General features: G+C 42.4%; 1 protein-coding gene across 5 annotated transcripts in view; it reads right to left on the bottom strand.

The window, feature by feature from the left end:
• Positions 1-16,192, bottom strand: part of RUBCNL (rubicon like autophagy enhancer) — a 45,566-nt gene that overhangs the window by 13,395 nt on the left and 15,979 nt on the right. For 4 of the 5 annotated variants that reach the window (XM_070578837.1, XM_070578834.1, XM_070578836.1 and 1 more), the window contains exons 2-8: positions 13,455-14,092; positions 10,555-10,637; positions 9,847-10,057; positions 3,237-3,338; positions 2,697-2,757; positions 1,664-1,796; positions 334-479 (exon numbers count right to left, since the gene is read on the bottom strand). In XM_070578837.1, coding sequence (XP_070434938.1) covers positions 334-479; positions 1,664-1,796; positions 2,697-2,757; positions 3,237-3,338; positions 9,847-10,057; positions 10,555-10,637; positions 13,455-13,998 — 1,280 coding nt within the window. In that variant the 5' untranslated portion in view covers positions 13,999-14,092. Of the gene's footprint in view, positions 1-333; positions 480-1,663; positions 1,797-2,696; positions 2,758-3,236; positions 3,339-9,846; positions 10,058-10,554; positions 10,638-13,454; positions 14,093-15,491; positions 15,719-16,192 lie in introns of those variants that run through there. The other variant, XM_008516933.2, reaches the window with a different exon arrangement.

Genomic DNA, 16,192 nt, shown 5'->3' with positions numbered 1-16,192 from the left:
TTATTGTATATAATTTTTAAGGTTCAATATTAACACAAAAAATCTCCTTTAACCTTATTTACTTTTCAATTGCTATGTAACGTTCATAATTAAGGACGCAGAGTAAAATTCTCAGCTTGTCACATCTTACGGGGCCCCTAAAAGCCCACGATAAACATGGTGCCAAGAAAGCTAACAGAAAAATATGCCCAACTTTCCTTTTCCTAAAATAAATTTTCCCTTGGTCCTCAGTGTATTATTTTTTTCCTTCACCTACTTCCACAGAGGGTCAGGTAGGATCCATTGCAACTGGTTTTAACCAGATTGGAGGCCCAAGCAGCAACCCAGACTTACTTGAGTGGAGGATGGACGTTAAAGATGATTTGAAATCTAGGGGGTGCCCAATCTTCAGTCCCTCTGATCCTCGACTTAAATGTAATTTCCTGCACGACATCCATGCTGGATTCAAAGTCTTTTCGGACACGCTCTTCATTTACAACCTGCACGACAGAGAAGAGCATTTAGGAACAACTTAAACAAGCAGATTTCAAGAACTGAAATAAAAAGATCATTCGAAAGTGTTTCCAACATTAAAATTTACCATGAAAAATTAAAACTGCTTTCAACTGAACCAAAGGACGTGGCACGAACTCTTCATGTATCGAAAGCATCTGCAGAAGAATTGCTGAAAACGCCACCCAGCTGAGAGCACTTCCCTTAGTATTTTCAGTTAGTTTATTTGTTTCCAGACTTCAAACCACCGTAAGTAGGTCACTGTGACCTGGAATGCTTTTATGCAGAGCAGAAGCCTTACCCTCCTTGGTCAACAAGCTGAGAGATGCTGCCAATCAGAATGCCCTGTTGTTGTCAGAGTGCCCCAGAGACAGCTCTGCTAAGGCCATTCCCTTGCTTATAACATTCAGTGGCTCCCCTCTGAACCATTACACTCCCCTGTTAGCATTTAAAATCCAAACTCCTCAAATTAACATTCTCTGTCCTCCACAATTTAGCCACCATCATTCAAGCCTTATTTCCCAGGAAGATCAACCACCACACACGTATACACACAAACACGTTATCCAACCACATCAAACCACTCTGATCAATAAACACACCATTCACCTCCGTGTCACTTATGCTCCAGCTGCTCTTTGCCAAGAATGCCCTTCCACGTGTTTCTACCTGCTACAGTTCTGCCTGGCCTCATACTTAGTTCAAGTTCTCAGATCACCAGTGAGCCTCCCAAGTTCCCCTAATAAATTAAACGCTGCCTCCCCTGCACTTCCACAGTGCTTTTTTCCTACCCCTATTTTAGCCTTTGCCACAAAGTTCTCTACCCTCCAGTCCACATGCTGTCTGAGGGCAGAGTGTTCTATAAGGGACCCAGCCCGGACTTTCAAATTAGGCAGCCCGGGCATGGCTCCTGCTCTACCAGTGGCCAGCCCTGCTGAGGGTCTGTGACTAACACTTTAAAATAAACATAACAATAGCATGTCCCTAACAGTGCTTATGAGGGCTGAAAGGTGAATTGCTAAACACAGTCCTTGGTACATAATAAGCACTCAATAAATGTCCTTTTTGTCTGTCAGAGTCTCCCCCAACACTCAGTAACCATACAAGGAAACACACAAATGTCTGATACGAACAGTAGGCCAATTCAGGGCCAACTTATTTTGATACTTACTATTGAGCCAGCTGCATCCAGGGAACCTGCCAGCTGATAATTAACTCCTGACAACATCCAGCACTTCCGGAATACTTGGTACAACTCTTTGGCTATTAGCTCAGCAGAATTGAAGTCTGGCTCATAAACAACACTGAAATGTAAGAGATGCAAACAATGGAAAACTGTCTTGATGAGGAGTGTGTTAAGGGTCTTCACGTTTCCCAATCCAAAAACTCAGAAGAGGCGTCATAAAGGAGACCACACATCAACCACCCACCGGCCATCTACTCAACCCAATTCCTCCACACTCAACGCAGCAGCTCTTTTTTTCTAAAGTAATTTTTTTTTGAGTTCATAATAGTTTACATCATTGTGAAATTCAGTTGTACACTATTTCTTGTCTGTCCCCACATACATGCCCCTCTTCACCCCCTGTGCTCACTTCCCACCCCCCTTCCCCGGGTAACCACCGAACTGTTTCCTTTGTCCATGTGTTTGTCTATATTCCACATATGCATGAAGTCACGTGGTGTTTCTCCTTCTCTGTCTGGCTTATTTCACTTAGCGTAATACCCTCCAGGTCCATCCGTGTTGTTGAGAATGGGACGATTTTGTCTTTTTTTCTGGCTGAGTAGTATTCCATTGTATATACATACTCAACACAGCAGCTTTTATTTACTGAGGGTACCAAGACTTGCAGGTGTGGAGCAAAGAGCACTAGGCTTTGAGTCAGAGGACCTACGTCCAAGGCCTACCTCTGCTACTTAACAGCGTTGTGTCCTGAGGCACATTCTGTCTGAGCCTTAGTTTCCACATCTATAAAATGGGGTTTAAAAAACCTCCCGGACTATCCATGAGGATTAAATAAGAATGTCCACAAAGGTCTTTTAAACACTGTAGGAACTTTAGTGTGATTGTTTCATTTCTAAGTGGTCATCGCTGTCATTGGAAGTGACTGAACTTGGCCTGGATGTCAGAGGCCTGGGGTTCACAGCGCCTCAGAGGGGATGGCCCAGGGGTCTATGCGCAGGTGGACACGGAAGAGAGATACCTCTTAGGGGAGTTGCAGGAACATCTGCAGTTTTCTGTGGTATTGCTAACCTCTCCAAGTTCTGGGGGAAAACAAAAGAAAGAGTAGTGAGGTCTTTCAGTCTGCGTCACTTCATCATAGTCAGTTTTATAAGAACACAAAAACAGCTCCTGCCCCTCAGAAAGAACCAATTACTCATCATCTCCATACTTCAGGTTCTTTGGGGTTTCTATTATGAGACAACAGCTAATGACCAAAGATGGTATTTCAAGATATACTCATCTGAAATTTCACCAAATATAATTGAGAGGCCACACAGATATCAGACTGTAATGAGTATCTGCGTTTGCATTCAGTTCTACAAGTGAGATAAGAGACTAACTATCAAGACATTTCAAACACGAAAAACATTTTTTTATATCACGGACATAATGGGATCTTGGGAGAAGTTTCTTTGAATGCTACGATAATGTGGTACTGTGTGGGATGCATGTCAATATGTGTATGTGTGTGGGCAGGAGGGAGGGCCCCAGTCACAGGCTCTGAGTGTCCAAATCTTACCCAAAATAACAAATTCATCAAAGTCACAGTCGCAGACCTCTTTTATCCCTTCACAGTAAGTAGGCGTTTCAACCACGGGGCTGACCGGCAACACAGCACAACCTAGAAAAAGAAAGGAAGGAGGTTTCACGAACACGAAGGAAAAGAAAACCAGCACGACCTGCAACATTCAACTAAATAGAAATTGGGGAATGAAAACAGCAGAGTTAATTAAAAGAATTAAGTTAAAAAAGAAGTTAAATTAAAAGAATTTAAAAATCCAGCTTCAAGAATTAAAAAACTCAGGGAGCCGTTTTTGTGCTGTTCTTGCATTCGCCATGGTCAAGAGAAACAGACTGACAAATATACGGGAGTTCATAAGAGTAATCTTCCTACTTTCGTGTGTGTTTGAAAATTTCCATAACACAAAGTTTGAAAACGTGAAAGAAGGGAAAAAACAATCAGTTTCACAGTGAGGCAAACAATACAGGCGACATAAACTTTGTACTGGATGGAATAGTGTCCCCCCAAAATTCACCTCCACCCAGAACCTGTGAATGTGACCATATTTGGATATAGGGTCTTTGTAGAGGTAATCAGGTTAAGCCGAGGTCATACGGGATTAGGGTGGGCCTTAAATCCAACATGACCGGGGTTATAAAAAGAGGGAAATTTGGACACAGACACAGAGACTCAGAAAGAACGCCACGTGAAGATGGAGGCAGATGTTGGAGTGATGCAGCTACAAGCCAAAGAACACCAGGATCACCAGGAACCATCAGAAGCCATGTGAGAGGCATGGAACAGATTCTCCCTCGGAGCCAACACAAGGAACTAACCCTTCCAACAACTGCACGTCTGACTTCTGGCCTCCACAACTGTGACAGGATAAATCTTGGTTGTTTTAAGCTCCACAGTTCGCGGTATTCTGTTACAGCAGCCCTAAGAAACTATTACAAATACGTTCATGCTTTTCTATTCCTAATACCAGCCTGGAGAATTATCCTAAAAATGTCGTTAAAAAGAAAAAAAAGTGAAAGAAGAAAGTTTTGATGGCAAAGGAGTTATTTGCACTCCACTGAAAATATTAAAATATTGAAAGCTACCTAAATGCCAAATAATAAGAAACTGATTTTGCAAATCACACTATTAACTCAAGAAATATAGTCTCTGCACAGGGATGGTTCAACATCCGCAAATCAATTATCGTGATACACCACATCAACAAACTGAGGAATAAAAACCACATGATCATCTCAATAGATGCAGAGAAGGCATTTGACAAGATCCAACAGCCATTTATGATAAAAACTCTGAACAAAATGGGCATAGAAGGAAACTACCTCAACATAATAAAGGCCATATACGACAAACCCACAGCCAACATCATACTCAATGGGCAAAAACTGAACACCATCCCCCTGAAAACAGGAACGAGACAAGGATGCCCTCTATCACCACTCTTATTTAACATAGTATCGGCGGTCCTGGCCAGAGCAATCAGGCAAGAAAAAGGAATAAAAGGAATCCCAATAGGGAGGGAAGAAGTGAAACTCTCGCTGTTTGCAGACGACATGATCTTATATATAGAAAACCCCAAAGAATCCATTGGAAAACTGTTAGAAGTAATCAACAACTACAGCAAAGTTGCAGGGTATAAAATCAATTTGCATAAATCAGTAGCATTTCTATACTCCAGTAATGAACCAACAGAAAAAGAACTCAAGAATACAATACCATTCACAATCGCAACAAAAAGAATAAAATACCTTGGGGTAAATTTAACTAAGGAAGTGAAGGACCTATATAATGAAAATTACAAGGCCTTTCTGAGAGAATTGGATGACGACATAAGGAGATGGAAAGACATTCCATGTACATGGATTGGAAGAATAAACATAGTTAAAATGTCCATTCTACCTAAAGCAATCTACAGATTCAACGCCATCCCAATCAGAATCCCAAGGACATTCTTTACAGAATTAGAAAAAAGAATCCTAAAATTCATATGGGGCAACAAAAGACCCCGAATTGCTAAAGCAATCCTGAGAAAAAAGAACAAAACGGGAGGCATCACAATCCCTGACTTCAAAACATACTACAAAGCTACAGTAATCAAAGCAGCATGGTACTGGTACAAAAACAGGTGCGCAGATCAATGGAACAGAATTGAAAGCCCAGAAATAAAACCACACATCTATGGACAGCTTATCTTTGACAAAGGAGCTGAGGGCATACAATGGAGAAAAGAAAGTCTTTTCAACAAATGGTGCTGGGAAAACTGGACAGCCACATGTAAAAGAATGAAAATTGACCATTATTTTTCACCATTCACCAAAATAAACTCAAAATGGATCAAAGACCTAAAGGTGAGACCTGAAACCATAAGGCTTCTGGAAGAAAACGTAGGCAGTACACTCTTTGACATCAGTATTAAAAGGATCTTTTCGGACACCATGCCTTCTCAGAGAAGGGAAACAATAGAAAGAATAAACAAATGGGACTTCATCAGATTAAAGAGCTTCTTCAAGGCAAATGAAAACAGGATTGAAACAAAAAAACAACCCACTAACTGGGAAAAAATATTTGCAAGTCATATATCTGACAAAGGCTTAATATCCATAATATATAAAGAACTCTTGCAACTCAACAACAAAACATCAAACAACCCAATCAAAAAATGGGCTGGAGACATGAACAGACATTTCTCCAAAGAAGATATATGGATGGCCAATAGGCACATGAAAAGATGCTCATCATCGCTGATCATCAGGGAAATGCAAATCAAAACTACACTAAGATATCATCTTACACCCGTTAGAATGACAAAAATATCTAAAACTAATAGCAACAAATGTTGGAGAGGTTGCGGAGAAAAAGGAACCCTCATACACTGCTGGTGGGAATGCAAACTGGTGCAGCCACTATGGAAAACAGTATGGAGATTCCTCAAAAAATTAAAAATAGAACTACCATACGATCCAGCCATCCCACTACTGGGTATTTATCCAAAGAGCTTGAAGTCAGCAATCCCAAAAGTCCTATGTACCCCAATGTTTATTGCAGCATTGTTTACAATAGCCAAGACATGGAAGCAACCTAAGTGTCCAGCAACAGACGAATGGATAAAGAAGATGTGGTACATATATACAATGGAATACCACTCAGCTGCAAAACAGAACAAAATCATTCCATTTGCAATAACATGGATGGACCTTGAGAGAATTATGTTAAGTGAAATAAGCCAGCGAGAGAAGGATAATCTGTGTATGACTCCACTCATATGAGGAATTTAAAATTATGGACTAAGAACAGTTTAGTGGATACCAGGGGAAACGTGGGGTGGGGGGTGGGCACAAAGGGTGAAGTGGTGCACCTACAACACGACTGACAAACATTAATGTACAACTGAAATTTCACAAGATTGTAACCTATCAATAACTCAATAAAAAAAAAAGAAATATAGTCTCTGAAAAACGTAAAAACTGTAGCAACTTGGAAAACTGGACATGAAATACTGTTAATATAATATAATCATATTATTAATGCAATTACGTTAATCTGAGTCTACAATTACTATGGAACTGTGTTCATTTGATTAAACATAGGAAAGAAACACAGAGAAATGAATACAGTCGTGTCACTTGACGGGGATACATTCTGAGAAATGCGTTGTTAGGTGATTTCATTGTTGTCCGAACATCACACAGTAATGGACTTACACAAACCTAGATGGTATAGCCTATTGCACACTGAGGCTATAAGTGTTACTAATCTTATGGGAGCACCATTGAATACGCAGTCCACCATTGACCTCCCTGTCATTACGCGGCTCATGACTATGACTGTACAATTTAGGGGAATATTCTAGCCCATAGGTTACACAGGGGTTTGCTTCCTAGCCGGGGTTTAAAACCACATTGCTCCATCCTTAGCTGGCTGACTGCAGACAATCAACTTCTCAGCTTCTGTTTCCTCTTTAGAAAATTTGGGCAATACCACCCATCTTTGTGTTTCTCACACTCTTTTGACCATATATACAGTAACATACAATTTACGTTGTGACTTAGTACAAACACAAAAGTATATTTAACTGAAAAAAACGTTTCAGGAAGCATTGCTCGCCCTAAGTGAGCATGTCTGCTGATACCTTCTATTCCTTTTTTTTTTTTAATTTAAATGCTCTCATGACCAACCTGCAACATGAAGAATGCTCACCCACCTCATTGAGTCCATCTATCAACATAAATGTCACAAGAGACATACTTAATAAGAGATAAATATTTCTATTTGGGTGGTATAAATATTTTAAAATTTCATGTAACATTCATATTTTTTAAAAATTTCAGCTAACCATCAGTTTCTACTCAACCATTCAACAAACGTTTATAAAATACCTCTTTGGGGCAAGGTACCACGTTAAAGTGCAAATACAAATAGGACAAACTCTCACCCACGGAAGAGTTTAAAATCTCATGAGGAACTGAGATACTGACACACTTAACCACAAGAAAACACAGTTACATGTCATGGACCTTAAGAAGTTCAGAGGCCGGGCTCCATATTGCACAACTCCAGTGGGAGCCACGCACGTAGACAATTACAGAGCATTCTGGAGCACAACTTAGGTTTCCTTCCACATGAATGGTTCCTCTGCCCTGTGATACGAATCAGGGAGCAGGTTACGGTGCCAGTGGCAGGAGATTGCTTTTGAAGAATGGGAAGGACAAAGGAACTAACGTGCAGTTCTTGGGGAAACAGCATGCAGGGGAGCCCAGGCGAAGCAAAGGGAGGAGGCAGCAGCTCATGAGAAATGTCTGCCAGCAAGCATAACAGGAGAGTCTAACTCAAGTCCACAGTACAACACAGGGAAATGGCAAGAGATGCCTGTTGGAAAGGCAGGGAGAAGCTGGATCCTACAGGATAAACATCCCAGGATAAAATGAGGAACAAATACAGAAGGCCATTCTACAGGACTAGAAGTTGTGTTCTAGGAAGACAGATGTGTGTGGGATCAACAAGGGGAAGAGGGTGAAAGTAAAGAGAAAATTGACAACAACAAAGATGTACTGAGGACCTAAATGCGGCTCTTACAGAGTGACTCGCCAGACGGCTGCTGTGGTGGTCCAGGGAAAAGGCAGGAATGAAGAACAGATGGAGAGGATGTTGCTATTAGCGAGAAGTCAGCACTGATTCATTCACTAACTAGAAACAGAACAGGGGCACGAGGCACAAGGAAGAGGAAAGACCACAACAGAGTGGGGTGGACCGAAATAGGAATCACTTCCTTTCCACCCACATGTCTCTTCTCCCTACTGTGTGGCCTCAGAGGGTATGATGGTCCACATCACATCCCCTCACTTCTGTGGCCGTAGCTGGCTGGCTGACCAGTTGTGGACAACCAATCAAAGCAGACCCAATCAGGTGGCCTGCCCTGGGAATCTTGGGGTCCTGCAAGGGTGGTAAGGCCCTGGCTGAGCAGTCAGGGAGACTGCAGAGCTGAAACCAGATGCTAGGGGGTGCAGAAAAGGGAGAATGAAGCAATTTCACAAAGACAAGTGAAGAGAGGCCACAAAGCTCCAGAAAAGGCAGACGCCACAGCTGCCTCTATATTGGTCATTCTGTATTTCCCACCACTGAGAATGCTCTACATCCTTTCAAAAAATCCCCGTGAATTGGAGCCAGGGGGTGCATTCAGCAACTATTTAATGCACGCCTATTTTGTCCCTGGCATTGTGCTATACATGTACCACATGGAGTAAGTTCTTCCCCTGTTACTGAAAGGTTCCTGATTAAGATGCAAGGTAAAAGAAGTTAAAAGGAAAAGCATGATAAACCTTCCCAGTGAGCACAGACACTGCCCCAGAACTCTTCTCAGCTAGTGCTCTGGACACCTCTCTTTTAAGTGCATTTTCCTTCCTTACAAAAAAAAAAAACAAAACACTGATTTGGAAGACATCAACCCAGAGGGAACAATGGAAAGATATTGCAGTGAATACAATTTCCCAAGAAGTGAATACAGAAACAGAAGGATATAGGACTGAAGCAGGACTCACATTCAGGAAATGGTAGGCAAACGTCAAGCCCCAACTTCAGTTCTCAGCTTAGGTCCCCTTCCCTGCTGGACCCCAGAATGAGGATGCTGCTCCTACTCTGTGACCCACTGCATGGGGGCCCTGCCTCTGCTGGCCAAGTGACCCCACACAGTTTTCTCGACCTCTGCTCTGGCACGGAAGTGCCTGGAAGGAAGGAGTACATCTTGTTGCCTGTTGATTCCCAGTACATCACAGGCTCCTCGTTTGTAGATTGAATGAAAGAAGACTACTTGGAAAAGGAAGCAATGTATAAGAAGAGCTAGAAGAATGCCAAGTGACAGAAAACAAAGGAGGCAGGAAAACATCAGCCCAAAAGAAAAGTAGGGTGAAGTTCAAAAAATATATATTGATTTAACATCCGAATAGAGCGTGATAACCACTTCCAAGCCCAAATGGCAGAATGGGGGGGGGGGTTATATAGGTGACTCAAGAAGTGTCAGACAAACAATTTAAACATAGACTTGAAGATCTGACAGAGGATTGGAGACGTATGTGGCAAACACAGCATAAAGCTTTGTGCTATTTGCCCCACTTGCCTTCATAGCCACTGTCTGAAGAAGTAGAAGACCCAGATTCCTGCTTTATGTTGGAAGAAAAGGTCACTTCAGAGTCAGCTTGATCATCCCCAAGTAACCCACTGGCTTCTTCTATCCTCCAGTTCTCTGTGTTCTGTTGACTCAGGATGTCACACTTCATCTTTTCCATTGCTGATATAATCATATCTGCAACGTAAAAGTGGGCATTTTCCTGTAGAAAAAAAAATTATCAGCTAAACACTTGCAAGCATAATCAAAGTTTTTTCATTGAAGGTAAATTAGATTGAAAAATCAAGAATCTATACTTAAATGGAGTTAATGCATAGAAATAAAAATGTTCATTTAACCGAGTTATCATAGGTCATTACTGGAAGTATAGCCCACATCTTCCAGAGACATTAGATTCAGCCTACTGTAACCAACAGACAACCCAAGTTGAATTTCTTGTGATATAAAACCCCAGGTTGGTGCTGGCCCAAAGGGAGACATCATTCCTCAGTCATGATAAACCTTCCCACTGGGCACAGACACTGCCTCAGAACCCTTCTCAGCTAGTGCTCCCGGCAGCCTCTGCCAACCAAATGCTGAAATGAAACCTATTTGCCATGCCTCAGCAAGTGGAGCTGACAGACTGAAATCAGAACAGCACTCTCTAAGTGGTTAACAGTCTCTGTGGTTTTAAAAGAAAAAACAAGAAAATCTGTTTACCTTTTCTACATCGACAGGGAGCACAAAGGCGTCTGGTGAGAAGGAATTCAAAGAAGTGCTTCTTCCACTGGCTTGAACAGCACCTGCCAATACAGCAAGTTATTAAAGATGGAGAAAAAGAAGTTCCAAGATTATCTAAGAAAACAAAACAATTCCAGGGAGTGTTTTCTTTTTGTTTTTTTTTTTTTAAAATAGAACAATTCTAAAACAAATTAGGATGACAGAAGAAGAAAGACCCTTCTGGTGGTGGGCCTCACAGATATTGCCTTAATGGTGGTCATTTCTCAAGATGCTGTGGGGCAACTTGGGAGGAATCCTCAAAGAAGGCATGGGAGAGCCACAGGAATGAGGAGACCAGCGAGGCAAAGAGAGTAGCAAGAGAAGAGGATGGTGGAAGCTAACTAAAGGAGACAGAGGAAGGTGAGAAGGAACAGCCAAGAAGCAGAGCCGTAAGAATGACAGGATCACTTCTCCAGCTCACTGCCATCGGCCCAAAACTTCCTGTTTACAGAGACAAAATCTATCTGAAAATGGTCAGTATTGCTTCTCTAAAAATGGTCTTCCTCTAGTTAAAAACAAGAAGAAACTGCAGAGGATATATTCAGCTGACTCATCCATTCTGCATCCTTAGGCCACTCCATTACTGGCAGTGAACACCAGCAAAACAAAAATGACTTCTGTCATGTGATCTCTTATTGCAGCATCTAAGGCAATGTTTCTGTGAGAGCCATAAGAGCTGAGTTGTCCCAACCTGCTAAATTAGAACAACATGCTATAGACGTCTCGAGGATTATACAGCTCTCAGGGTGACAAACAGCTGCAAGCAGGATCACTCAATCCTCGCCTCATCTTCAGGGGAGCAGCTGTTGTGTGGAAAACGCTGCACCTCTCGGCTTCAGAAGCCACCTGGGGTGGGCAAACTTTTTCTGAAAAGAACTAGGTAGTATATATTGTCGGATCTGAGGGCCATACAGTATCTGTTGCAACTACTCGGTTCTGCCACAGTAGTAAGAAAGCAGCTATAGACAAAAACAAACGCAACTTTATTTGTACAATCAGGAGGCTGGCCGGATTCGGCCGGCAGGTCATGATTTGCAGACCCTGAGTACAGAGAAGAAAGCACAGAGAAGAATCAGACCGAGGGGATTCTAGTCCCACTCCCCACGCACCAGCTGTGCCTCTGCATTAAAATTTCCTCACCCCTTAAACTAGGATAATCATCTAACAGGAGACCGAAGGAGATAAGGAATATCAAAGTGTTTTGTGGATGAGTAGAACCTGCACAAACAAAAGGGACTGTAGAATTGTTTCCTGGAGCCTCAGGAAATGCTTACAGGCTCCACTGGTCTTTCCCCATTGGATCATCTAGAAAAGGAAAGCCCTGCTGTTGCCCGTTGAGATGCAACAGTCACAGGACAATCCCACAAGTTAGTGGCAAACGCCTGTTCTCCCCATGGCTGCCTCACACCAAAGAAAGAGAGAACCTGATCACTCAAGGTTCTTTTTTTCATCCCATGGAATGAATCCCCTTACAACATTTAAGAGATACTCTCAAAAGACTGAATGGTTTTTAAAGGTACTTAGACAAAGTTACAGGATAATTTTAAATTGTAGAACCACTTCCTGGATAATGATACAACAAATGATTTCAGGCAGGGTTACACTAGGCCCTAACGATCATCTTCTGTCACTTTATAACTTGTGGTGGTGCTGGTTTGTGGAGGAGACGACTTTCCCTTTTCTCTGAGTTCTCTGCACTCGCCTCTGTGAGACAATCTGGCAGGTGACCAGTCTCTTACGTACCAACCACTAAATTGCAAGTCATTCTTTTCCTGGGAACTATCTGGGTAGGTAAGTGAAAAGACAGAAAAAAAAGCCTCTAATCAGAGTGTGTCATTTTGCTCAAATCTGGTTCTTATCTCAAAATTACCTCATTGAAAGTTTGTCCAAAATCTGCTACTCTTAAGCTATGAATAATACGTTAAAGATTGTCATCATCTTCAACTTTTCAAAAGTTTCCAACAGAACAACAGACCCTATATTTTAGGAAAGGGAGCGGGCTGGTTCCTGCTAGTGACAAATAAATAAATTCACACACACAGGCAGGCAGCCAGATTGAAAACTGTTTTGAAAGAAAAAACTTCATTGACTATTTGAACCAGGGTTCTACCAGAAATATAAATCCATGCAAGACGTGAATATAACCTAACGAATATTTAAAAATAAAATAAGCCTGCCACAAATTATAACAACATCCGTAGCTAACTCATTGGCTCCTTAAGTGGTATTTTGCAAGGATTATCTCATTTGAGGAATTTCAGTATTTTAGGAATATGTGCATTACCTCATAGCAATGGCAGCCCTTGTTTTAATAAAAAAAGGTTTCGTATAGTCTTTGGGGGAATTGTGGTTATTGTTTTTAAATCTTACTATTTTCTATTCACTCTGTCCAGGTAAATATAACAGGTGAGGTGAGTCTATCTCCTACGTAAGTTGTGGTGTGAAATGGAGCCCCTCGAACTGTCTGGAAACACCTTCCCCCACCATACAGAATTGAGAGCACTTCCGATGCTCTCCCTTGCAGACCATTTAATAAGCTGGAAGTTCCTGAAGGCACACACCAGCTCAAAGATGGCAGGTGGCACTGAGTATCAATTAAGTTGAGCTACGATGACATTCCCCTGCAGTCTAAGGAGAAAGGAAATCTTGATTTCACCCATCATGACAGTCCAGGTGGCTGAGCCAAAGACAATATTAAATGAGCTAATGCACTGGCTTCTGGTCAAAGTGGAAACCCATGACCTTTTTTTCTCGTGAGGAAGACAGAACGGCAGCTTTAGACTAAGCCAAAGCAAGCGTGCGCACAGACAGGAATGAGGGAAGTCCCCAACTAAAGTTACCTTCATCAGCCGAAGCTGTCAGGTGGGAAGGCTTGAAAAAAGCATTGTCAGCCTCAGCATTGTCAGGACAGGGGGAAGTGGCCGAAATCTTGGAGCTTGTGAACAGAGGCATCTGAGGAGAGCGTCCTGGGAGCACTGCCCGCTCTTCCGTGGAGGTACAAGAGAAGTCACTGCTCTTTTCACCTGAGCCCCGGGCCAAGGAGCTGCCCATGGAGTCCGCGGCATCCTCCGAAAATGATGTCTCCATCATGGATTCCCCAGGGGACAACGGTGAAGGGCCCAAGGCAGAGGCAGTATCCCCCAGAAAGTGGCTCCCTCTGTTCCCCACTGTTGGCACCTGGAGGGACAAATCCTGCAGCTGCTGCTGCACACACTGGGGGTTGACCCAGGCAGCTTTGGGCCTCGTGAACCTCACGTCTGATTGGCAAGGCAGGTGGTCATTGTCCAGGAGGCTGGGCGAACCATCAGCATCGACAAAGTCATCACTGACCCCTTGCCAGCGGTCCACAGGAGAATCCTGCTGGCCCCTAGACTGTGACACCATCTTTTCACTCTCAGGGCTGGTGTAAATTCTGTTGTACGACTGGATTAGGGCCTTGAACTCACCGCGTGGCCAGCTGGAGGGCTGCAGAGCTTATCTGCAATAAGCAAGAATCATTCTAGATAAATAAGGGCTCAAGCACATTTTTAACTCCAAATTCTTTTGAGGAGCAACAAACAAAAAAATTATATAGTTTGTACTTTGCCCTACACAACACAGTAAATTCCACTTGGATTTACAACAAATAAATAAATCAGCCATAAAACTAGCAGCAAAAATAGGGGCATGACACGAGGAGAGGAAAGGGTTTTCAAAGCATAAAAATAATTGAAGATTATTTTTACATAAGGATAAAATCATATAAGGATGCTGCTGATAAAACAAATAAAAATGTAAGACATCCATGCATTATTCCAATAAGATTAAATGTCAAACCCCAAATGGGAATACTATCTGGATGTAAAGACACATTTTCATAATTTATTATTTTTATTTAGTTTGTGTTTGTATTTCAACAAAGAAGACAGGTGGCAAGAGAAATGAGGACAACCAATAGCACTAAAAACTTTGTTTTGTATAACATATTAGCTTATCATACTGATTTATATTATAGTAGCAGTATAAATTAATGATTAGCTTATAACATCTAAGGGACACACTGTGAATCTAAATCTATCTTTAAAATGGTGCGCTCACTTTAAGCTCAGTTTTTAGCTTTAGTATATAAGGCCGTGATTAAAATTTTGAGAGCCACACAAATCAGAAGCACTCTGGTCACTGTAATTACAGGCCCCACACGTGTTTCTTTCCACTGTTCTCCCACTGTCCTTCATGCTGTGAAGCTCAAAGCAACCTTCAACAGCAAAAGCAAGGGCAGTAGGGGGAAGGCCTAGAGACAGAAGCAGTCTGCTTAGGTGTGTTTAGCCTTAAGGAAAGGCGGAGTATGCTCCTCCCCAGAAGTGAGTTTGAGATTTTGGAGTCAGTTCCAGGGCTTAAAACACTACCATTGTAAGTGTAGACGGCTCCCACATTCCCAAGCACTCTCTATTCCTGACCTCCCACTGAACTCCGGGCTAGCACATCTTACTGCCTATTTCACATGTGTCCGTGGGGTACAGCAACCTGATACATTCAAAACAGATGCTCATTCCCCCACACCTGCTCCTCCCTGGTTTTCCCCATCTCCGGAACACACCTCCCAGTTGCTGAAGCCCAAAATCTAGGAGTCATCGCTGATCCTATCTTTCCCAAGCTCTCCCTCTTTAACCCATCAGCAAGTCGATACCTATAGCTACCACCCTCGTCTAAGTCACCATCTTCTTCCATCTGGACCTCCTGCCATCTTCCCAATGGTCTCCCTGCTTCCACTCTTGCATATTTAAAATCAAGAGTTATTCAGGGAGATCTTTTATAAACCTGAATCAGATGGCATTCCCCTAATCAACGCCCCCACCATAGCTTCTCACCAAATCTGGAATAAAATCCAAAATCGTTACCTTGTCCTTAAGGTATGACATGATCCTGTCCTGCACACCTCTCTCTCTTATCTTCGTCCACCCTCCGTAAGTCCTGAGCACACGGCAAGCTCTGGAGTCCGACAAGCTCTTGCCCGCCCTAACGGCGCTGTTCTAATCCCTCTGCCTAAAACGCTCTTCCCCCAAATGATCTTGACTCTGACTTGTTCCTGTCTGGTTGCATGCCCTGGTTTATGAATTACTTCCTCAAAGAAGTCTTTCTTAAGTATCTTTCTTGAAGTAGTTCCCCGGTTACTCCTGGTCACATCACATTGCTTAATTTTCATCATAGTAGTTCTCACTTCCTGACATTCTTTTGCTCCTTACTGTCACTCCTCCCCAACCCTCCATCCCCCCACCCACAAACTCTAAGAGAGCAGGGGCCTTGTCAGTTCTCTGCCAGGCCACAGAGTTGCATATGGGGTTCAATAAAAGTTACGGAATGAATGGACAAATCCAAGCAAGTGGAAATAAAGCCAGGAGCTAGAGAAAAGACTTCTCTAGTAGAGACAACTGCTCTGTTACTGTGGCATAATTATTCATACAGGGATACAAGCGAATCCATGGTTCCTAAAAACATGAAATTTTTCTCACTTGACACTTACAAATAGACCGAAAGAGGGTACATGTGAAAATTGTACTAACAATCCTTGGGTTTTCTTGATTTGGGGGCCTTCCATTCT

Source organism: Equus przewalskii, chromosome 16 (assembly GCF_037783145.1).
Source record: "Equus przewalskii isolate Varuska chromosome 16, EquPr2, whole genome shotgun sequence".
Lineage (NCBI taxonomy): Eukaryota > Metazoa > Chordata > Mammalia > Perissodactyla > Equidae > Equus > Equus przewalskii.
The sequence above is the reverse complement of the archived record's forward strand: the minus strand, read 5'-3'. Positions and strand labels throughout refer to the sequence as shown.